Source organism: Nothobranchius furzeri, chromosome 2 (assembly GCF_043380555.1).
Source record: "Nothobranchius furzeri strain GRZ-AD chromosome 2, NfurGRZ-RIMD1, whole genome shotgun sequence".
Lineage (NCBI taxonomy): Eukaryota > Metazoa > Chordata > Actinopteri > Cyprinodontiformes > Nothobranchiidae > Nothobranchius > Nothobranchius furzeri.
This window is the reverse complement of record NC_091742.1, coordinates 12,390,050-12,414,013: the sequence shown is the minus strand read 5'-3', so window position 1 is coordinate 12,414,013 and position 23,964 is coordinate 12,390,050. Positions and strand designations below refer to the sequence as shown.

The 23,964-nt window shown below is 43.9% G+C and overlaps 1 protein-coding gene across 1 annotated transcript in view; it reads left to right on the top strand.

Annotated features, from left to right (window-relative positions):
- ryr3 (ryanodine receptor 3) overlaps window positions 1-23,964 on the top strand; it is a 105,366-nt gene that overhangs the window by 47,791 nt on the left and 33,611 nt on the right. Inside the window, exons 24-42 of the mRNA XM_070544054.1 lie at window positions 3,148-3,231; window positions 4,245-4,404; window positions 4,500-4,644; window positions 4,752-4,957; window positions 5,057-5,231; window positions 5,495-5,703; window positions 5,808-5,971; window positions 6,053-6,101; window positions 6,181-6,341; window positions 7,600-7,762; window positions 8,290-8,376; window positions 8,550-8,776; window positions 11,206-11,418; window positions 11,966-12,575; window positions 12,776-12,976; window positions 14,378-14,480; window positions 14,566-14,700; window positions 22,312-22,585; window positions 22,676-22,790. Of these exons, the coding sequence (XP_070400155.1) occupies window positions 3,148-3,231; window positions 4,245-4,404; window positions 4,500-4,644; window positions 4,752-4,957; window positions 5,057-5,231; window positions 5,495-5,703; window positions 5,808-5,971; window positions 6,053-6,101; window positions 6,181-6,341; window positions 7,600-7,762; window positions 8,290-8,376; window positions 8,550-8,776; window positions 11,206-11,418; window positions 11,966-12,575; window positions 12,776-12,976; window positions 14,378-14,480; window positions 14,566-14,700; window positions 22,312-22,585; window positions 22,676-22,790 (3,481 nt within the window). The remainder of the gene's footprint in view (window positions 1-3,147; window positions 3,232-4,244; window positions 4,405-4,499; window positions 4,645-4,751; window positions 4,958-5,056; window positions 5,232-5,494; window positions 5,704-5,807; window positions 5,972-6,052; window positions 6,102-6,180; window positions 6,342-7,599; window positions 7,763-8,289; window positions 8,377-8,549; window positions 8,777-11,205; window positions 11,419-11,965; window positions 12,576-12,775; window positions 12,977-14,377; window positions 14,481-14,565; window positions 14,701-22,311; window positions 22,586-22,675; window positions 22,791-23,964) is intronic.

The window sequence follows — 23,964 nt, the reverse complement described above, 5'->3', positions numbered from 1 at the left end:
AGTAAATAATTAAAACACAGACTGTCAAACTGAAATACCCTCCTCAATTCTGTACCTGGTATAAATATTGTTTTTGTGTTTATTTTTAAACAGAATCATAGTAACACATTTCCTTAGTGTCCCCTCCGCCCTATTCCACAGTCTTGCTCCACATACAGAAATACAAAAGGTTTTACTTGTTGTTCGTGCAAAAAGAATTCTGAAATGAAATTCTTCCTGTAATTTATAACCCCCTTCCTTCTCAATGAATAATTTTTGGATGTTTTCTGGTAATCGTTTGTTTCTTGCTAGAAATAATATTTGTGCTGTCTGCAATCTACAATGTCTAAATTTTAAGAGTGCTGACTGTATAAATAATTTATTAGTGTGATCCCTTTATCCTACCTTATGAATTATTCGTATTGCTTTCTTTTGCAAAATTATTAATGGTTGGATTGCACTCATGTAATTATTTCCCCAAACTGCTGCACAATAGCTAAGGTATGGAAGTACTAATGAGCAATAAAGTAACCTGAGCGATTTATAATCCAAGACATATTTCACTCTGGTTAATACTGCAATGGATCTTGAAGCTTTATTTTGCACATATTTCATTTGTGGTTTCCAATTCATTTTATCATCTATAATTACCCCTAAGAATTTTGTTTCCACTCTTTCAATATTTACTCCATCTATCTGTACATTCAAATTCATATTAGTGTTATGTCTACCAAAAAGATTAGTTTTGTTTTGCTCATATTTAGCAATAGTTTATTTATATCCAACCATGATTTTAATTTGATCAATTCAGCATTCGTCTCTTGTATTAGATGTTGTAAGTCACTACCAGAGCGAAATATGTTGGTATCATCAGCAAATAGAACCATCTTAAGTACTTGGGAAACATTGCATGTCGTGTTGCTGTTAGCCAGTCAGAGGGGAAATACCGTAAATCCTCTAATACAGGCCCGGGCCTGTATTTGACTCAAGCTCATCAAGCTCCAGGCCTTTATTGGAAGGAGGGCCAGTATTAGAGGCAGGCCTCTATTTCTATTTGAGCAAAATGAACTAATGGTTTGCTGGAGTTTTTGACAATTAAAATTGCGCCCACATTTTCTAAGTTAAACACATTTCTTTTAACAACGGTAGTTTCTGCTTCAACCCTCTCCCCCCTCCCCCTGCGCAGCAGCCGCAAACTCACTGATGCGCCTGCAGCCTCTCAGAGTTCCTGCTGCTCTAAACATTAAAATAATTATTTCATTTTCTGTTCCTCACTTCTGATTACCTTCAATGGTGTCTGATTGTTGCAACAGCAGGTACGAAAACTAACTTGTTTTTATTTGACTATTTTTCTGTCCTGTCTGTTTATTATCTTCCTGCATCTCCTCTCAATCCTAAAGAAAAGCTGCTGCCTGGGTTCATATATATTCACCTTATGAGTTACCTTTGAACTGCAGTTCTAAAAGATCTACCGACCGCAAAAACAGCGGAGCGCTTGCTGTTTGGCGGCCGTATCAGTGATCAGTGCGTCGGAGAACAAGGTGATGCCCGCAGCGCCCCGCTCCACAGCATGCAGCGAAACGCATCAGGCGCAAATAAAAGACAGAAAACATTAAAGGAAATGAACCGACATGAACGATCGCGTGTTAAATTAGTTTTTGAGGTGGCGACACCTGATTGTTACTGTGGCCGTGCTCAGGAGGCAGATCTACCGACCGCGAAAACAGCGGAGCGCTCCCTGCTGTGATCTGTGCGTCGGAGGACAAGTTGATGCGCCCCGCTCCACAGCAGCGAAACACATCAGGCGCAAATAAAAGACAGAAAACATTAAAGGAAATGAACCGACATGAACGATCGCGTGTCAGTACCTACGGGAGCGTGGTTTCACAGACGCGGAAGTGATAGCGTCGGTGAAACGCCGGCTGCTCTAGGAAACCCCCGAGCGTTCGAGCGTCAACGAAGTGACACGGAAATGCCGGGCTTTCCAGAAGTAAGTAAGATAACTTACTATGAGCTGATAGTTCGTTGGATTGATTGGTAGGTTGGAAACTCTGATCGTGAATCTGAAGAAACGATGACTGAGTGGTGAGCTGGAAAGGCGACTTCCGTTTATAGCCGCGGTTTGTGACGTAGGTGCGACGTGGAGGGAATCCCCGCGAGGGGCATGCTGGGAGTCCCTACTTCGCGGATTTTCACCTATCGCGGCCAGGTCTGGAACGCATCTACCGCGATAAACGAGGGATTGCTGTAGTTCATACACCCCCCTACTGCTGCTCTCCAGAGTGTTCTGCAGCATAATCAGCACGTTCTCTTTGAACTTGATAATGTAATGACCTGGCTGGGGTTGTAAGCCAGGTGCATTCTGGGTATTGTGTTATATGTGTTTCCTATCATTCTGCTAGTTCCTATGTGCTGATTTGCGTGTTGTGTGAGTGTTATGTAAGCCACAGGGAAGGTGATGTGTGTTATGTGGAGCGGGTTGAATTAGCATGGTTAACTGACACCGTGACTCTGTGTGGTAGGAGCGTGATAGAGGATCGTGTCTGAAGCGTTACAAAGCTTGAAGAAAAAGCCTAATAAAGGTCTGCGCGAACCCCTACTGCCTCCTGCTGTTTGATTTGGGGACTATAACCCTGCCGCTGGGACTCTCGTACTTGCTTGTTACCACATTCCACCCGGCCACAATAAGAGACAGGCCATTATTTACCTCCGCTGACTCCGACACCGGCCAAAATTGGAGACCCGGCCTTTAATTGAATACCGGCCTGTATTAGAGGATTTACGGTATCCAGATATCAGGAAATAAGACTTCAAATCCTGCCGCCTTCTGCTCCCCTTTCCTCTGGCTCACTCCTAGTTCCTGAAACAGGGGCGCCAGAGCTTTTTTATCCATAGAGGTTCACTTACAAGGCATTAATTTATACTAGAGACCACTGCAGGTGTGTCCAAAAAAAAACTAGTAAACTTGGTCTTTAAGGTTTGTAAACTAAAATATGTTTGGTAATTACTAAACGTTAACCTGGAACTTTAATGGTTAAAGGGAAAAACAGACACTAGGAGGCGCTAAAAGCAAGCCAAAATGGCTTAGCCCTCCTTTAAGAAAGCAGGAGATGAGTCTTTGGGTGTTTTATATCTCATATTGTTCTGTTTTGTTTGTTTTGTCTCCAGGACCCTGTTGGCACTTGGATGCCATGTTGTCCAAGTTAATGTTCACGCTGAAGAAGATCTGAAGAAAATCAAATTACCTAAAGAGTACGACTCTTCCTCTCATTTCTGCACAGAAACGTCCCTTTCTTATTTGCTCATTGTCGTTGGACGGCAAGTCTGCCTTGGTGTTAGTTTTGCTCTGGATGCATGAGTGAGTTTGTACTGGACAGACTGTAATGAAACTCAAATGACCACTGGGTATTCATCTACAGTAACCTGGCAGCAGCCAGATCTCTCTGTGTAGCCCCGCCCTGTGTCGGGGTTACATCTACTCTTGGAATCACCCCTGTTCAAGATGGCCGCCACAGTTTATCAATCTTAGAAAACACAAGAAATGTTAAAAACAGTTAATTTTATAGAAATTGAACTTATTATTTGACAGAAAAAGCTTCAGCTGCATCAGTAAAAGATCGTTTTTCACACACAAATGGTGCTGGCAGGGTATCCGCGGGTCTTAAAAAGTCTTAAATTTGCTTTTCCAAATTTAAGGCCTTAAAAATCCTTAAAAATGACAAATAATCCTTAAGTAGAGTTTCCAAAGGTCTTAAATTACCAAAGACCCAATAAACAAGATTCTTTTATTTCTATAAAAATTTTGCGAATTTCTAGTTAGTATTCAGCATTTTTTGTGTGTGATGTTGGCGTAAGCGGAACCGTACACATTCAGTTGGTTGTGAAAGGGGGCTTTTTTTAAATGAGCACATTAGCTGGTTAAGCTAGTGGAAGCTTGCACCATGGGTAAGTGTAAGCTTAATGGTAACTGGATGGCTGATCCCACGTTTGTGACGTGGTTAGCACCGGTTCCAGGCAATAGCTGGAAATTATAGCTTAAATTTAATTTAAAAAATAGCTTAAATTTGGTCAAAGTGGCCTTAAAAAAGGTCTTAAAAAGTCTTAAATTTGGCTCCCTTAAACCTGCAGATACCCTGTGCTGGGTGATTCACTTTCCTTCAAGGAACTCTTGCATAACATTTGAAACAATTATTTAATTTCCATGAAAAAATATCCAAATGTAAATTTTGTGCCTCACCTTGTTCTGTTTGTTGGGTTGTCTGCAGCTACATGATGTCTAATGGATATAAGCCTGCACCGCTGGGACTCTCTGACGTGAAACTGACTCCAGGTCAGGAGATTCTGGTTGACAAACTGGCCGAAAACGCACACAATGTGTGGGCCAAAGACAGAATCAAGCAAGGATGGACCTATGGCATCCAGCAGGTAAAAAAAAATAACCTCACTTTGAACCTTTGCTTATGGTTTTTATTGATTTTGTGTTATTTGTTAATCTCTGGTTGTTTTATTTGTTTTCCCAGGATTTAAAGAGCAGACGTAATCCTCGCCTGGTGCCGTATGCTTTACTGGACGAACGCACCAAGAAATCTAACAGAGACAGTCTGAGAGAGGCCATCAGGACCATCGTTGGATATGGATACGATATCGACCCTCCAGACCAGGAAGGTGAGATTTTGGCTTTTATATAAAACAAAAATGCATCAAAACAACTTCCAGTAACACATTTCTGAATGTTTGCATCATGTTGGCTCTCATTTCTCCTTTGATCCAAGTTGTGCACGCGGTAGACGGTCAGAACATCGAGACCATCAGATTCTTCCGTGTGGAGCAAACGTACGCAGTGAAGACTGGGAAGTGGTACTTTGAGTTTGAGGTCTTGAGTGGAGGTGACATGAGGGTTGGCTGGGCCAGGCCGGGATGCAGGCCTGACGTAGAGCTGGGAAAAGACGACCAAGCCTTCGTCTTTGATGGCTACAGGGTGAAATGCATTTGTCCTTTTTTATTCTTACTGCCTGAAGAGCAGTACTTGTAGCAGAAAAGTCCTCAACCTTTCTCTTGAATGTTTTTCGTCCTGAAGGGTCGGCGGATGCACGCCGGCAGCCGCTATTTCGGCCAACCTTGGAAGAAAGGAGACGTGGTTGGATGCATGATCAATATGGAGGACAAATCTATGATTTTCACTCTGAACGGAGAACTGCTGATCACCAGCAAGGGCTCTGAGCTGTGCTTTGCAGATTTTGAAACGGAAGACGGTGAGGCTTCAAGTCGACCCAAAGGAACTGGTTTTAGTTGTGATTTAACCACAGAATAAACCGTTTGCATGCTTTAAAGATGAACACAATGCATAGTTTTGTTTTAGACATCAAGATCCGTCTTAAATGATTTTGTGAATCTGAAACATAAAAAAAAAACACAAGATTTTCTGGGCTGGAAACTCTGTTTGTGTTTCAAACACAACTTCATGTTTTGGGTCATCATTCAGACGCCTACACACTAAAGCCACGTCTTCCCTCAGGTTTGATCCCCGTGTGCAGCCTCGGCATGTCTCAGATCGGCCTCATGAATCTGGGCAAAGACGCGAGCACCTTTAAATACTACACCATGTGTGGCCTCCAGGAGGGCTTTGAGCCTTTTGCTGTCAACATGAACAGAGAGATAACCATGTGGTTCAGCAAGCGCCTGCCCACTTTCGTCAACATACCACAGGACCACATGCACATCGAGGTGGAGAAGTGGATTCTTTATTATTCACACAGCTGGACTATTTATATTTGTGAGTTGTGTTAATGGACAGATCAACATTGCCGGTTCTCCCTGGGACTCTTTAGGTGACGAGGATCGATGGAACAGTGGACAGCCCTCCCTGCCTTAAGGTCACTCATAAAACATTTGGCACCCAGAACAGCAACAGTGACATGGTTTACTGCAGGCTGAGCATGCCTGTGGAGTTTTACTCTGCAGACCGGCTTCTGGACGACTCACTGAAGCTCAGGTAGGACACCCCATGTCCTCTAAATTCCTCTGCATCCACTGATGAATAGATCATTTCTAATTCTTGTGTTCCTTCCTGCAGCCATCCTCCAAAAGAAGATGGGAGTATTGACTTTGGAAGCATCACTACTGTAATGCAGCACCTGTGTGAAAATGAATAACCGCCTTCTTTAACAACCACCAACCTTTTTTATGATTTTTTGTTGTCAGTACTTCCACTCAGTGAGGGTGTTTGCTGGACAGGACCCTGCCTCTGTGTGGGTGGGCTGGGTCACTCCTGACTACCACTACCACAGCAAGAAGTTTGGCCTTGGCAAGACGCGAACCGTCACCGTTACCCTGGGAGACGAGAGGGGCCGGGTCCACGAGAGGCAAGCTTCTAGCCTTTTTTGTTATGATCCATCTCTTTGTATTTACTTAGCTTTTCTTTGGGAGTTTGTTTAATTATCAAACTTGGTGGAGACACGAGTGAATAAAAGTCCAGATATCACCTGACAGAAATGCAAATGCTGCTCGATACCAGCCGTTAAGTTAAATGATAATAGCAAAAGCTCATTTTTAGCTAATTAACCTTTATGCTACCAGAAAAGACTCGTTTAAGTTTAAAAACTCTGACAAGTGTCTTTCAGCAACAATTTGTTGGATTATTTGTGTATTAACTCACCTGGGTGACCCTGTTCCAGGGTTCTAACCGACTTGGTCTCATTCCACAGTCACACGAGGCACAGACGCCACATAACTCGCCATCTTTTCAAATTGAATCAGAGTGATGCAGTCTAGTTGAACACATATTTGTTGGTTTCTAATCCCATCAGGGATTGGCACGATGCCAGCCAACTGGGGGGACTTATTTGGAAACCTTCAAAGAGCCGAGAATTCCTGTATTGTACTATTATCTCTGCTTTTTATATATAAACCAAGAGAAAATGGAATCACTGCCTCATCGTTTTTCTTGCTGTGTTAAAGTGAGTTGCCATAGTTGGAATAGTTCAAAGGTACTTGGGTTTTTGTTTGTTTTGTTTATTTGTGTTTAAAAGACACTAAATCCATCCATTTTAAAATGAAACACACACAGATAGATTAAACCTACAAGAAAAATACACAAATCATCTAAAGCACGAAAAACATGGTAGAGTAGACGGGCTCTGACATGCTGAGAGCAGATCCTGTTCCTGATGCTGCACGGAGTTGCAGGTGAGATTAAAAGCGACCTAAAACAACTTTATAAAGAAGTTTTGATGGACAAAGCAGGTGAAGAAATCATGCAATCACTTAACTTTGTGGGGCAAGTTTTTTTTTGTCTTTTTTATTATCAGGAGAAAAAGTCATTCATGCATTAAAAGCCACCATTTTAATACAAAATGATACGTTTGTTCAATAAAACACAAGAAAATCACAGCAGTGACATTTTACCAATAAATCAACTCAACTGGTTTCTATTCATTGTTGTTCTTTCAAGTAGCGAACCTTTTTTAATTAGTTTAGATGCAAAAATGACGTTAGATTGTCACTTTCCTGTTTATTTGGGATGCAAATCTGGATAAATCTGGACATATTTATTGAATACATTAAAATCATTTTCCTGTGGATGTTTAAAGCTTCTGACTCGTTCTGGTTGCTTCGCTGCAGCGTTCAGAGGAGCAACTGCTACATGGTGTGTGCAGCAGACGCCGTCAGTTTGTCTTCCTCCAGCCACTCCAACTCGGACCTGGAGATCGGCTGTCTGGTCGATCTGGCCACCGGCCTCGTCTCCTTTACTGCCAACGGCAAGGAGCTGCCCATCTCTTATCAGGTAAGTCTTCTACACAAACAAACTGGCATCCAATAAACACATTTTTCTTAGTAATTTATCAAAACCTCTAGCTACCTTGTTTATAGCTGAGCTGTAACTAACTTCTTGGATGAACAATGCTATAAGAGCACAAAACAGACTCGCTTAACAAATGATGCAGCAGAAAAACATAGCAGCACATTTTACTTGTTCTCTTTTGGTCTTTAAAATGAGGGAAATGTTCTCATTTTGGCAGCAGAATTCAAACAGAAGACGATTACTCTTTCATTTTTAAGGCATTGCATCACTTTTACCCCCGTGTCTGCTTCTTTCATCTCTCCTTTAGTCTTGTTTTTGTAATACTCTTTTATTTATTCAGCTTTTGTCAAACACAGCAGCTTTTAACCTTATTACTATAATAAAGCTCACTTTCTTCTCTTTTCCCTGTGATCTGCATCATCGACAAACTAGGTAACATTTTTACAGATATGTGTGATGCATTGACCTTTGAGAGCCGATTTATGTGAACTGTTGGATTTGGTTTCCAGGTGGAGCCGAACACCAAACTCTTCCCTGCCGTGTTTGCGTCCCCCACCAGTTCAAACCTCTTCCAGTTTGAATTTGTTAAGATAAAGGTTTGTTTCCCTCCACAACTTTAAACGACAGCCCTTTTTATTACAGGCTGTACATCAGTGCATGAATTAAAATAAGAAAAAAGCATTGCAAGTGTGTTGTTGTTGCTTCATAGAAGCTGGATTGATGATGAATGGAACATTAGCATTTGTTTGAGTTTATTCTGACTCCCCAGGATGCAATGCCGCTGTCGTCGGCCATATTCAGGAGTGAGTCGAGGAACCCGGTTCCTCAGTGTCCGCCTCGACTGGATGTGCAGACCATCGTGGCTGTGCTCTGGAGCCGGATGCCGAATACCTTCCTGAATGTGGAGACGGCTCGGGTCAGTGAGAGGCACGGCTGGGTGGTCCAGTGTCTGGAGCCTCTGCAGATGATGGCGGTGCACATACCTGAGGAGAACAGGTAATGTGTTACACCTTCAATTGCAGTTAAACTCAAGTGTCTGCTTAGTTTCACGCTCAAAATTAGGCGCTCCACTATTTCAATAATTCTCTACGAAGTCGACAAATTCCTCTCATCGTTCTGAGATTTGGCTGCAGAGACGAGACCTGCGTTGGTCGTTCACACGTGAACCAATCAGCCTGACAAAGTGTGTGAAGTGAGATCAGTGTAGCTGGTGCTGAATGCTAAACACGCTGTCCCAGCCTTCACACCTGCTCGCCAGCTTCACCTCTGCTGCTAGGATGAGGCGCGACGGTGATGACTCAGATTCTACCCTCTTTTTCCACCTCAGTGATTTCATACGGGAGGAAGGTGTCGCAGATCTGTTTGCCGTGTAGAAAGTCACCCATTCTGACAAGGTTCAGCCTCTTCCTTGTCATTCACCAGATGGATTCAGGAAATTGGCAAACTTTATTTAATAAACTTCTATAAACAAACAAAAACATAATTTATTAAAAGAACAAATACCTAAAAAATGGTTAGAACAAAAAAAATCTCATTCATCTGTTTAACAGCTAATAAAACACATCAAAGCTGCAGAAGAGATTCAGAATCTCATTTTTTACCTTAATCTGAGCTCCTGCTCTTTAAGAACTGCACCTGCAGGCCCCAGTGAGGGGAGGCAAGCAGGTCAGAGGCTGTTTCTGGTCCTCTAGTCCCTTTGAGGTTGCCACTGGGACTGACTTTTTGCATATTAAATACTCCAAAAAGGTCAGTTGAGTTCATTTATTTTAGGGCTGCACGATATTAGGAAAACCTGCGATGTGTGATAACAATGATTACGATAATATCGCGATGACGATATTACTTGCGATAAATATAAACTTCATTCAGGAACAAAAATAATCAAAAGCAAAAAAAACAAAAAAGTGACAAAAATCATAAAAATGAGAAAAGCTAAAGATGTGAGGAAAGGGAAAAAGAAAATGAACAAGAAGCAGGATCAGCAGAAAAAGCAGAACAAAGCTAACTCTGGTGTTTGCTAACCATCAAAATTAAGTGTCGGGGGCGGGCATCTGACCTATGAGAACCCACCCAATTGGCCAAATGGGTGAAGGGCTGTATTTGATTTGTTAAAAAAAAAACATCATGCTTCCGTTTGATTGACAGAATGCATTATGTGTAGCAAACAGTTGAGCTGACCATTCATTACGATATTTATCTGTTCTTTGCGATATGCATATTGCGCATGCTGATATCGCGATAACGATATATTTGAGATATATTGTGCAGCCCTACTTTATTTATAAAGCACCTTCCACGACCTTATCAGCAGACTGAACACAACCACTAAACACACGATGAGAACAAATATGGTGTGGAACATGAAAAGAAAGATGAAACATGAAAACACGTCAAACGGGCCGAGGTCCACAGTACCCTCACAGGTTCTGGCTGGAGTTAGCAAGTTCCCCCTCATGCATGCGTGGTTCTTTCACCTGTTTTCATGGCTAGCCTCTCATTTTTTTATTACAGGGCTGGTTTTGTATCGCTGCATAAATGAGGCATGAAGATAATTAGAAATATATGTTTAAATGTATTTTTATTGCTTTTTAGTAGCTAGATTGATAATAAATGGGACATTAGCATTCTTTAAAGTTTACCCCCCCTCCCCCCGCATGTTAAGTTAACTGGAGACCTCAGTGTGAGTGAGTAAGTAAGTGGATGACTGTCCATGTGAAGGACTAGAGACATGTCCAGGTTGTCCACCGCCCTCTCGCCTGGTGTCTGCTGGAGTTGGACAGCAGCTCCCCATGACCCTAGTGAGGAAGGAGAAGTTAAGATGATAACTGAATTAAATACTCTAAAAGTGTGTTTGCACTTGACCCAGTCTCCAGGACTGGTACCAGTCACTCTGACACGGGGATAACCCTGGAACCATGGGGTTTTGTACCTACACCTCCATCTCCAGGGAAGCTGAACCCAAACTTCTAAAGAATGATGCTTAAGATGCCAGAACAGAACTTTTTGTGACTGGACTCTGTTGGTGCATCATGACCGTCCACCACTAAAGCCACCACCCCGACGTATTTCTCCTCTCTCTTCACACGACACACACATTTGTGTCCGTGCCATCATGGTAGATCTCTCTTTAAAGCAAATGTAAGTGATTACAATCATTTTTTTAAAAAAGGGTTGGACCATAAGAGAAAATAGGAGAGTGTGACCTTGGATTTAATGCACACATCCTCCCTGGCAACAGGGAAAACCAGGAGATATGGAGGTAATTTTAAAAGCGTGCAGTGATTGAGTTCATCATCCCTAGAAACTATACATCAAAGTCAAACAAGAGTGATGGGATGCCATTAATTTTACTCTTCTAAGACTTTCAGATAGTACTGCACAATATTATTTGTCATCTTAAACCCTTTTTTCCATCATTCCTTCAGGTGTTTGGACATCCTGGAGTTATCGGAGCACGAGGACCTGAGGAAGTTCCACTACCACACGCTGAAGCTTTACTGCGCCCTGTGCGCCCTAGGGAACACACGCGTCGCTCACGCTCTCTGCAGCCATTTAGACCAATCACAGCTCCTCTACACCATCGACAACCAGTACCTGTCGGGCATGCTCAGAGAGGGCTTCTACAACGTCCTCATCAGGTGCGTCATCTCATTGTGCTTGTCGGCTTGGGCGAATGCACGACAGGGATGAAACGACCTCTGCTGACATGTGAGGGCGAGGAATGAAGATTGGTAACTCGGCTGATGCTTTAGCGTCGACGTGAGCGCCGTTAGCTTCTAAAGTGATGGAGCATCAAGCGGCGCCGCTGTCTAGTCAATCATAAGAATGGGTTTTGGACGAGTTTGTGTTGCCAGCATGCATCAGTTGTAACTGAATCTCTGTTTTTTGCTTTAAATCGTTTCTAATTATCCTTTCTTCTTCCTCCAAGAGTAGAGAAAGGTTAACCTTAACGAAAGAAATGTTTTTGACTGTTAAGGCTGAATCATTCAGATTCTTTATTAATAAAAGCTTAACATCTGTCCAGTTGTATAACCATGTCACTTCCCATCGATGTATAATGGTAATTTTATGGAATTGCACTGGAAAACCTTCATAGATGTACAGTTACATCATATAGAGATGCTATTTGTTAGATGGTAAAACTTAATGGTCTGCTGGAGTTAAACTAAGTCCTTTTATTTCCAGCATTCATCTTGAGACGGCAAAGGAGGCGCAGCTGATGATGAACAATGAGTTCATCATCCCAGTAACGGACGAGACTCGTTCCATTAAGCTCTTCCCAGATGAGTCCAAGCGTCATTCGCTGCCCGGCGTCAATCTGAGCACCTCCCTCAAACCTCGGGTCAACTTCTCCCCCGTTGGCATCATCAGCACCAAACGCCACCAGTTCCTCTACAGCCCCCAGATCCCGTTGGGAGTCCTAAAGGAGAAGGCCATCAGCATGCTCACCGACGCCGTGCAGGGAGGAGGCTCCCACATCCGAGACCCAGTGGGCGGGAGCTTGGAGTACCAGTTTGTTCCCATCCTGAAGCTCATCGGAACGCTGCTCATCACGGGAGTGCTGACCAGCGAGGAGGTGAGGCTGATCCTCCTCCTGATCGAGCCCAACGTGTTCGGGGAGGCCAGAGAGGGCGAGGAGGTGAAGGGGGATGAGGTGGCTGTGGCAGGGGAGAAGGAGGAGGTGAGCAAGAATGAGGAGAAGGCCGTGGAGGCAGGAGAGGAGGAGACCAAGGAGAGTAAACCGCCTGCTAAAGGTCTGCTGGGGAAGTCTCTGCCAGAGTCGGTCAAACACGAGGTGATTAAAGCGCTCATCGTCCATCAGGGCTTGTGGGAAATCCACAAAATCAATGATGTCAGCTGAGAAATAACCACTGGACGCTAGTTTACCAGTAAACAACAAATAAAAACTCCTAAATCCCTTCCTGATTCCCAAAAGGACATTATATTGCACAACATAAAAAGGCTGTTTTGTGACGGCGCTTTTCTCTGTTCCAGATGTGCGAGCTGCTCCACTACTTCTGCGACTGTGAGCTGAAGCATCGCATCGAAGCCATCGTCTCCTTCTCCGACAGATTTGTGTCCAAGCTGCAGTTCAATCAGAAGTTCCGCTACAACGAGCTGATGCTGGCGCTCAACATGTCCGCCGCCGTCACAGCCAAGAAGACCAAGGAGTTTCGCTCGCCGCCTCATGAGCAGGTACCATGTCTCTGACCCTGAAACTAACTCCTGGAGTTTACCTTCCTGCTGGATTCCCCAAAAGGGTAACTTTGCAATCAGTGAAGCTAAACTGAACACAGAGTGATTCGGTTGTGCAGTGGAGCTTAACATCTGGCATTTGGGAGCGAGAAATCATAACCGCTCCCAAAGGGTGAATTAATGTTGACTTTAATATTTTCAGTTAGAAGTTTAAAGGTCAGGTTGTTCTGTGGACCACTGCGCTCGATCAACACTCCTAAAGGTCTCATTCACTGAGAAACCGTGTAATCCTTTTGAATCGGTCACTCCAATCACATTCATCAGCAGCAGAAAGAAAATAGACGGGAGAACGATCTGTTCAGAAAAAGACGGTCTCTTCTAGAGAATTAGCGTCGGAGGCAGCGGAAGAGTCTTTTTTTCTGTTAGCCAATCAGTGGCAAGATATTTGCATATCATGATTATTAATGAGAAGGACTCCTGTTTCAATCCACCTTCCACTCCTCCTGAAACGGGAGCACCAGGGCTTTTTTTCCCCATAGAAACGACTCACAAGGCATCCGTTCATACTAGAGACCACAGCAGATGTATTGAAAAAATAATTGAATGAGATCTTTAAGTTTAAGGCTAGATGATTGCAATAAACGATGACAGTAATTTTCTTGTATAGGAGTGGTGTTTCCACTGAATTATCACACTATTGAAATATTAACAACAGCTGTGTGCAACAGCCAATCAGAAAGTCCTGTTGCTGGGTAAAATCTAAAGCCTTGTTGGTCTGTTTGTCTTTTGTGCTTTAAAGCCTAAAAATAAAAGAAAACGTTTGTTAATTAGTTCCATTTGTATTAGATTAACCCTTTACCCTCTGTTGCCTTTTATTGCCACTTTACTCGAGATTAAAAGAGATTAAAATCAAGCAAACGACACAAACCCAAGTTTATTTACAGACAGAGCTGATGCTTTGCCTCATGCTAAAATGTTAGCTGAGTGGTGCTGTGATGTTTTTTCCTGCGACGCACAGCCAGACGATGGGATAAAGAGGGATTCATTAATTTCTTTCATCCTTTTGTTCAGATTTCTCATCAGTTTTTCAGGGTGAGAGTTTTAAAAATGCTCAGCTATAAATAAATGTTTGTTTTGCACTTCCTCTTTGCTTGCCTAAAACTACACGATGATTCATCAAAACTGAAGTGTCTGCAGTGTTTGCTATTAAAAGATCTGTGGCTTCTCTGATGATTAATCTTTATTTTTTATTATTTAAATCCATGCTTGTGACTTCTGTTTGTTTTCTTCCTGCAGGATGTTAAATAAATTCCTCTTTTGCTGACTGTCAATGCAACACTCAGAGTAACTCTGCCTGTTTGTTTTTTGCTCATTTCTTCTCTTTTCATCCGTTTGCTTCAGATCAACATTCTGTTGAACTTTGAGGCGGGGGAGGACTGTCCCTGCCCAGAGGAGATCCAGGAGGAACTGAAGTCTTTCCACGAAGAATTACGCCTGCACTGTGGTAGAGTCCAGCTGCTTTCTCAGCAGATACAGTTTTTTCCAGCAGTCACATCAAACTAAGAGAAATTGGGCTTTTATTTGTTCAGGAATCCCAATGGACGAGGAGGAAGAGGAGCAGGACACTTCGATAAAAGGTCGACTTCTGGCTTTGCTGCACAAGATTAAAGGTCCACCTCAGAAGACAGCAGAGAAACCAGAGGAGATGGAACAAGCTGCACCAAGTGAGTTCTAATCCAGCGTTCTGCAGCTCTGGAGGCACGATGGCTCTTAGTAGTTTGGACTACAAATAATATAAAACAAATTCAGATGTAATAAAAAATGCAGGTTTAACCCATAGTGAGGGTCTGCTGGGAACGCCTGGCAGAAGAACCTGTCAAGACGGTCTTCAACTCCCACCTCCGGCAGAGCTTTGACCACGTCCCGAGAGCAGTGGGGGACATTGAGTCCGAGTGGGCCTTGTTCCACTCTGCGATTGTCGAGGCGGCTGTTGCTAGCTGTGGCCGTAAGGTGGCCGGTGCCAGTCGTGGTGGCAACCCCCGTACCCGCTGGTGGACACCAGAGGTTCGGGGAGCCGTCAGGCTGAAGAAGGAGGCCTACAGGGCGTGGCTGGTCTGTGGGTCTCCGGAGGCAGCAGACAGGTACCGGATAGCCAAGCGGGGTGCAGCAGTGGCAGTTGCCGAGGCAAAATCTCGGGCGTGGGAGGAGTTTGGTGAGGCCATGGAGAAAGACTATCGATCGGCTCCAAAGAGGTTCTGGCAAACTGTCCGGCGCCTCAGGAGAGGAAGGCAGCAACTCGCTCACACTGTTTACAGTGGGGATGGGGAGCTGCTGACGTCAACTGAGGCTATAGTCGGACGGTGGAAGGAATACTTTGAGGAGCTCCTCAATCCCACCAATGCGCATTCCGAGGAGGAACCAGAGCCGGGAGACCTGGGGATGGACTGTCTGATCTCGGGGGCAGAAGTTGCTGAGGTAGTCAAACAACTACACAGCGGCGGAGCTCCGGGGGCGGATGAGGTTCGTCCTGGGTATCTCAAGGCTATGGATGTTGTAGGGCTGTCATGGTTGACACGTCTCTACAACATTGCGTGGTCATCGGGGGCAGTTCCTAGGGAGTGGCAGACCGGGGTGGTGGTCCCCATCTTTAAGAAGGGTGACCTGAGGGTGTGTTCCAACTATAGGGGGATCACACTCCTCAGCCTCCCTGGAAAGGTCTACGCCAAGGTACTGGAGAGGAGGGTCCGATCGATAGTTGAATCTCAGATAGAGGAGGAGCAATGTGGTTTTCGTCCTGGCCGTGGAACTGTGGACCAGCTCTATACCCTTTCAAGGGTGATGGAGGGGGCATGGGAGTTTGCCCAACCAATCCACATGTGCTTTGTGGATTTGGAGAAGGCTTATGACCGTGTCCCCAGGGGCACCCTGTGGGGGACGCTCCAGGAGTATGGGGTGGGTGGCCTTCCGTTAAGGGCCATTCAGTCCCTTTACCAGAGGAGCGTGAGTTTGGTCCGCATAGCCGGTAGTAAGTCGGACCTGTTCCCAGTGAGGGTTGGACTCCGCCAGGGCTGCCCTTTGTCACCGGTTCTGTTCATCACTTTTATGGACAGAATTTCTAGACGCAGCCGTGGTGTGGAGTGTGTCGAGTTTGGTGGCAGGAGAATCTCGTCTCTGCTTTTTGCGGATGATGTGGTCCTCCTAGCTTCATCCAGCTCTGACCTTCAGCTCTTGCTGGGTAGGTTCGCGGCCGAATGTGAAGCGGCTGGGATGAGGATCAGCACCTCCAAATCTGAGACCATGGTTCTCGACCGGAAAAGGGTGGCTTGCCACCTCCGGGTCGGGGGAGAGGTCCTACCTCAAGTGGAGGAGTTTAAGTATCTCGGGGTCTTGTTCACGAGTGAGGGTAGGAGGGATCGGGAGATCGACAGGCGGATTGGTTCGGCGTCTGCAGTGATGCGGACGCTGAGCCGATCTGTCGTGGGGAAGAGGGAGCTGAGCCAGAAAGCCAGGCTCTCGATTTACCGGTCGATCTACGTCCCAATCCTCACCTATGGTCATGAGCTCTGGGTAATGACCGAAAGAACGAGATCGCGGATACAAGCGGCCGAAATGAGTTTCCTCCGTAGGGTGGCCGGGCTCAGCCTTAGAGATAGGGTGAGGAGCTCGGACATTCGGGAGGGACTCGGAGTAGAACCGCTGCTCCTCCGGATCGAAAGGAGCCAGTTGAGGTGGTTTGGGCATCTGGTCAGGATGCCTCCTGGACGCCTCCCCGGGGAGGTGTTTCGGGCATGTCCTGCCGGCAGAAGGCCCCTGGGTCGACCCAGGACACGTTGGAGAGGTTACATCTCCAATCTGGTCCGGGAACGCCTTGGGGTCCTGCCGGAGGAGCTGGTGGACAAGGCCGGGGAGAGGACGGCCTGGAGCTCCCTAATTGGGATGCTGCCCCCGCGACCCGGACCCGGATAAGCGGAGGAAGACGAAGACGAAGACGAGGTTTAAGCAGCATTCTGCTGAATATCACTAAATGTATTAATAATGATTTTAGAACTTCGGTTTCTTTACATAATGTTGTGTAAACATGAACATCCCATAGAGAAAAATATGGATATGCTTTGTGCACCAGTATTTTTTTTTTCTTCTTAATTTTATAAAGTACAGTAAGTAAAGATTTGACAGTTTAATGTCTGAGTGGGTTACTCCTCAGCCGGCTGGTGGGTTTTCAGTTTTGGTCAAGGAGGGACGTAGTCGCTGTCTACAACCTGTGAGCCGCAGGTCTACCCTGCGCAGAGCACCGGCATTAGTATTTCGTCACCGGCAGGCAAAATGCAGCAGTGTTTTGTAAAGATCCAAAGCCAGTGATCAGAGGGGTGACCCAGTCATTATTTCTTCTACCCCTAAGAAGCCACAGCATCTTTTTGTTTTACTCTGACATCTATTTCTTATAACATTGAACTAGCAATGCTAACTGTGAATTAGAAGCAAATAGTTGGCTCTAAAAATATCCCGAGCTAATTTTCGGTTACCAACAACTTGATTATACAGTGAAATGTATTTTTCTACTCATCAACGTACTCGTCTTCGCTCATCGTCAAGAACCATCTGGTGCTGATCCGTAGAGGCCATGAAACTCGCAAACGGGAGTGAGAGAGTCATTCGTTTATTTTGAAGTGTGGGCTGCAGTACCCACGTTTGGCCACAGGATGTCGTTCTTAAATCCTTCTTTCATAATGCACCTTTAAAACCTAATAGAAGTAAATTTGTGAGGGTTTCTCTTTTGCAAAAATGAAAAGAATTCTTTTGTAGTTGAAACTTACAGCAGAGGAAAATTGTTTGTTTACTTTAATCTCAGAAAAAAGTCAGAATCCTGATTTTAGGCTCTTGTAAAATGAAAATAACTGTCCCCTTATAGATATGTATCATAAATTGTACATTTTCTTTGTTTAAACTGTAACATTTCAGGCTCTTAACAGGTTGTATTTAGTAGGACTGAAGGGGGAAACAGCTCTTTGAGTTGTGGAGGTTGCAGACTGGTTGTTTTACATTTTCACAAAAGCACCACCTTGGGTGAAACGTCTCTGACCTTTTTAAATGTTAGTTTATTGAATAAACACAGAAGTGTCCAGGTAAACATAATTAGTCCCTGATTTCCATAATACATATAATTGGATAATAATTTATTGGGGCTTTGCAGGAATCATCTCATCGTTCATCTTGATGATCCAATTTCACAGGCTTTCAGTCTGCTTCTCATCAGATTGAACACCTTTTATTAAACCTTCCATTAATCACATTCTTCTTTCTACACACTGTTTTATAAATATTAATGATTGCTCAGCTTCTGTAAGACCTTATGGATTTCCTTGCATCTTACATCATTCAGATGTTTTAGAATAAGACATGATTTATGATGATTCTAAAGATTTTATTTGATTTAGTCTTGTAGAGTGTAGTTTTAGCAGCACCAATCAACCAAACCACTTTTGGCAGAAGTTGCTTTAAGTATTGTTTTTCTACAACCTTAGGATTATGTAAACCTTTAAGGCCATCAACATTTATCTGGGTCATGGAAGCAGCCCAAATCCTCCTTTCCCCAGCAACCTCCACCAGCTCCACTGGTGGGACCCCCAGCTGGGGATTAAATCCCTCTAGATCAGGGGTGTCGAACTCAAATCCACACGGGGCCGAAATGAAAATGTGGGACGAAGTTGTGGGCTGAACTTAATAATTTTTGAAAAAGTGATGTCAAATTTGCACATTTTCTTTATCTACATGCAATTTTGAACCTTTAAATTTGGAAACAAACTTATTTTTGCATTAAGACTGAATGTGGAATAACCAAATTATACACGAGCAAGTCCATTTGAAATAAAACACATCAGTGGTATTCATTACTTGTGGTATATTCAGCATTTTAAAATCTATTCAGGATTTATGTTTTCTTGTTGTTTCTTAATTTTTCTTATTTTTTATTCTCGTTTTTTTCTCCTGTAATAAGTGTCATCGCTGCTGTGACGTCTAGCTTTCCCCACTGAGGAACAATAAAGGGATTTTCTATTCTAGTCATCTATCCGCAGCCTTTCCACTTCCTGTTTTTCTGTAGGTTAAATCTTTTCTCACGGGCCAACAACAAAATAAAAATATCATTTTATCTTAAATGAAAATGCAACATCTCACCTGTTAACTTTCATGTTTTGGAGCAGAAAAAGAGCATAAAACCAACATATTTAAAGCTCAGTTTGCTCCACTGGTTTACTGTGATGCTCACCTGTTCCAGCCAGATACCTGCATCATGGGGTTGATCTGAGCTGAGGAGGAGACTCCTGTTGTTTTGTTCATCTTCATCATACTAATGACAACATTAGATGACAACAGGTGCTCACCTTATAGGTTTGTGCTGATGAACATGTCTGAGCAGCTTGACCACGTTGTTGTGTGTCGGGGAGGAAAAACAACAACTACAGCAGCCACAGAGTCATGCTGGTTTGAGCGTGTCGCTGCTCGCTGGAGTTATATCAGCTCTGTCTGGAAGTTAGTTGGAAAACTTTCTCTTTCAGTCGTGAACACATTACTGAGCGATTAAAATCTCCGTTTCTGGGCTTCATCATCGGCAAATAGCTGAGTAAACTCGGCGCTGAGTGAGAGGAGTGTTTAGTTTGTCTGAGACAGCGGAGCTGCAGACGCTGGAAAAAACACAAAGGAGGGGGCACTTCGGCTCCACGCTACTGCCGCAAAGCATCATGGGAGTTGTAGTCTTTGCAGTCAGTAGCTGTCCCGGTCTCCTTGTCGATCTCACGCTCCCTTCCCCCCATGCTCGCGAAGAAACCCCTGCGATAGTCAAACTCCTCCAAATGAAATGAGACCTCTCATTCAACTTGGAGTTGGTAATCCAGGCTTTTTCAGAGTTGCTGATCTCTCTCAGCTGTGAACTTCCCTAGCCAAAGAGGAGCTTGTCAAAGCGTAAAGATGAGATCCTCCTGCCACCAAACTCAACAAACCAACAGCAGCACCTAGAAATCCTTTCCACAAAGGTAGTGAGATGACAAGGGCAGCCCTGGTGGATTCAGTGGAAATAGGTCAGAGGTGCGGGACCTTGATTGAACCGGAACATCTAAGTGTAAAGAGCATGCAGTAATATAATTTCCTGGTTTTATATTAGGACATCATTTGATTTGAGCGTATTTTACCCATTCAGGGTCGCTCTTTAATGGACAAGTTCACAGAGAAAACCATTTTTTACGTGTTATTTTTGAAATATGAATGTGAAAACAGTCTTCTACCACTATTTCTTGCATTATGCACTGATGGAAAAATAAACGGGGAAATGCTCGCGCTAGAAAAGCCTGTCAGACCTACGTCATGTTGAAAATTAACATCACTGGACTCACCCATCTTGGCTCGCGGTGGAGAAGGCTGTTGAAAGCAGAGCACGCCTTGGCTAGTAGAAGCTAACCGTTAGCATTAACAAATCCACCACATAGCAGAGCTCCTTCAGGCTTGTGTTATTTGTGGAGATTAAACATCAACTCTAGTCAGTGGTAGAGCTGCTTTGCTGTTAGCCAATCAGAGGAGAAATATCTAAATATCAGGAAATGAGACTCCAAATCCTGCCTCCCCACTTGTCTGGCTCACTTCTACTTCCTGAAACAGGATCGTCAGAGGGTGTTTCTCAATGTCAAGGCGCCTTGCTTACGAGGACACTGTCCTTCCTTGGTCAAAGAAAACGGTTAAATGGAACAGACTTACATCACCTGACACGGGAGATAACGTTATATTTAATATGTATTAGTTTCAATATAAATATATAACAAGACTTTTACTTTTTAAATTGTGTATATGTTTATTAAATTAAATATATAAGTGAGTTACTACCTGCTAGCCACTGAAGTTGCAACTACTAAGCTACTAACCAACCATAAATAATTTCTATGGATCTAAATATAAAACATTTTAAATTAGCTGACTTACTTTTAAACTTGTAATTTGCCCCAAAGTAGCTGCCGGCTTCTGATCCACCATCCTTTTGAAAATACCGCGGTGTATTCTGGGTAATTTTTGACCAAGGCTAGGCTACAAGACACCTCCCATGTATCCTTGCTCAGCTAGCTAAACGGCTAACAAACGGAGAACACACGCCTCGGGAGAACATGAACATTGGAACATGCCTTGGTGGTTCCTGATGACGTATCTCCTAGGCAACCGGGGCGGGGCCAAGACATCAAGGCAAGGTTCCTTGGCGTTGAGAAGCACTCGGTGTGTTTCCCTCAGAGATGGACTCACAAGGCATTCATTTATACTTGAGACCACAGCAAATGCGTTGAAAAAAAACAAGTGAACTTGGTCTTTAATAATCAGTAAAAGCTGGTTTTGAAGCTGACTGAGAATGGTTTGATGTGGCTGAGATCTATTTCAGACATCCTGTCAACCTATTTGAAACCAGAACAGATGTGATACCAAAATGCCAAAGAGAAGAGAGAGCTTTGATATTTTTCACAGTTACTGTGATAACATTCCCAGCTCAGTGTGCCATGTTTGAGCAGCTGCATATATTTATACAACTGAGGGGTTTTTCCTAAGTGGCGCTGCTATAGCTATGCTGTGCATGGTCATGTCCACATTAGCTTGCAGAGACTGTAGTTTTGATGTTAAATCTCCCCCGCGAGCCTCTTTGAGAGGACACAGAGCAGATGTGAAGCTGGCAAAGCAGCTGGCTCCCCGCCTCCACCCTCATTAGGATGCTGTCTGAATATGACCCTTTTGTTTGCTACAGATGTTGTGAGGTGCAGCTTAAACACTGGTTCAGCAAAAGCATTGGTGTGGCGGTGTTATCGCCCAGAGTGCTGCAGAGTTTAGCAATGGCTCAGTGTGTTTCTCTTGTCTGTGAGGTGGACGTTTATTAGGACTTTAGGTCTGAGACTGAGAAACAGACTAGACTTTAAATTACAATAGATCTGGCTTCTGTTACAGAAATGTGAAAACATGAAAAAAATCCATTTCATCCTGTTTTTAACGAAGGGACCTTTTTAACAGTTGTTGCGTCAAGTAGGAAGTCTGTTAAAGTCGGATAAAATGTAAGTTCTGCAACTCAAATGTTGTGTTTTAGCTGAGCTATTTTATGCATAACTAGATGTGACAGAGGAACAAGTCAATTTAGCAGGACATCTTTGCCAAAGTCAAAGCTTTTAAGAGAAAATCATCAAATTTAGTCAGAATCTACCCCTGATTTACTCTTTAACATTGATCAGTTGAACCAATGTTTGTATTTCATAGGAAAGAGCCATTAGAGTGCATTACAATAATTCATACTCATCTATTCATGAATATTCATCCCATTTCAGCCAATCTGAAGGAGCTGATATCGCAGACTATAACCAGCTGGGCTCAGGAGTCCCACATCCAGAACCCAGAGCTGGTCAGAGTGATGTTCAGTCTGCTGAGGAGGCAGTACGATGGCATCGGTGAACTGCTTCGAGCCATGAAGAAGTCCTACACCATCAGTGCCGCGTCCGTGCAGGACGCTATTAACCTGCTGGCCTCTCTTGGTCAAATCAGGTCTCTGCTCTCAGTGCGCATGGGCAAGGAGGAGGAGAAGCTCATGATCGACGGACTTGGGTAGGGCGAATCCAGTTACAGACATGTATTTCCCATTAAAGCCTGTTGATGGCTGCAGGATGTTGACACCTCACTGTTTTTTATTGTTAGCGACATCATGAACAATAAAGTTTTCTACCAGCATCCCAATCTGATGAGAGTTCTGGGCATGCACGAGACTGTCATGGAGGTCATGGTCAACGTTCTGGGAGGAGACAAGTCTCAGGTAAGAACAGGTGTTTCAGGCGTGTTTTCTTTGTGCAGCTGTTTTAAACACAACTCTGACGTGTCACACCACAACATATCTACAGAAGCCTAGAAGGGACCAATTAAATCAATACAGAGCAGTTTCCTGCTCCTCTGTGCTACTGGTTGAATGTGGAATTACAATCTGCTGCAGCCTGCTGTAGCTAGCGCTAACAGCGAGCTAATACTAGCACAGGCCAACTAATACTAGAATAAACCACAAAGTAAAAAGATACACAAATATTACTTACAGGACCGCAGTAGCTCAGGTGGTAGAGCGGGTTGTCCAGTAATCAAAAGGTTGCAGGTTTGAACCCAGCTCCCACCAGAGAATGCTGTTGTTGTGTCCTTGGGCAAGACACTTAACCCGCCTTGCCTGTTGGTGGTGGTCAGCGGGACCGGTGGTGCCTTGCCTCTGTCAGTGCATGGCAGGGCATCTCTAGCTACATCGTAGCTCATCCTTACCAGCGTGTGAATGACTGATTGTGCTGTGAAGAGCCTTGGGGGGGTTTAGAACCCTAAGAAGGTGGTATACAAATAAGGCCATTTACTTACAAGTCCTGTAGCAACAAAGCCAGGTCACCATCAGTTGGTGATTTAGTAGCCTCCTTTTGCTCCCTCCAACTAGGCATTTTTATTGCATTCATTATTTTCCAGCAGACATCTTGACCTGAAAGAAAAAGGAGTGCACAGGTGTATTAATGAGGGCTGCATTCCATTTAGGAGTTCTGCTCATTAGCAGTTGTGCAGAATAACCAGCATGCACAGCTGCGGGAGTGGAATTCAGCACTTGTGCCTTCCCAATTCCTGCAAATCAAGCTTTCTTCCACAGAATAAGGCCGGTTACATCACACATCATGCCTCACAACCGGATCTTTTTTAAAACGTGTTGCAAACCTGTCTTCTGTATCAATCCAGCGTGTTTTCAACCAAGCATTTACCTACATTCCTCTAATTTTTCTGGTTGCTAAATTGACAAACTTTGCCAAAAATCCTATTTAACAAGGCCATAATGACAGCAAAGACTCATTCATGTCAGCTAGGCATGCCATAGCAACAGTTTTAGAGATAATAATCCAAAGTGAGGGCCAAGTTAGCTTAGTTTGGTGTTCATAGTTTCTGCAACATAACTGAGTCCTGAAGTCCCATGAAAT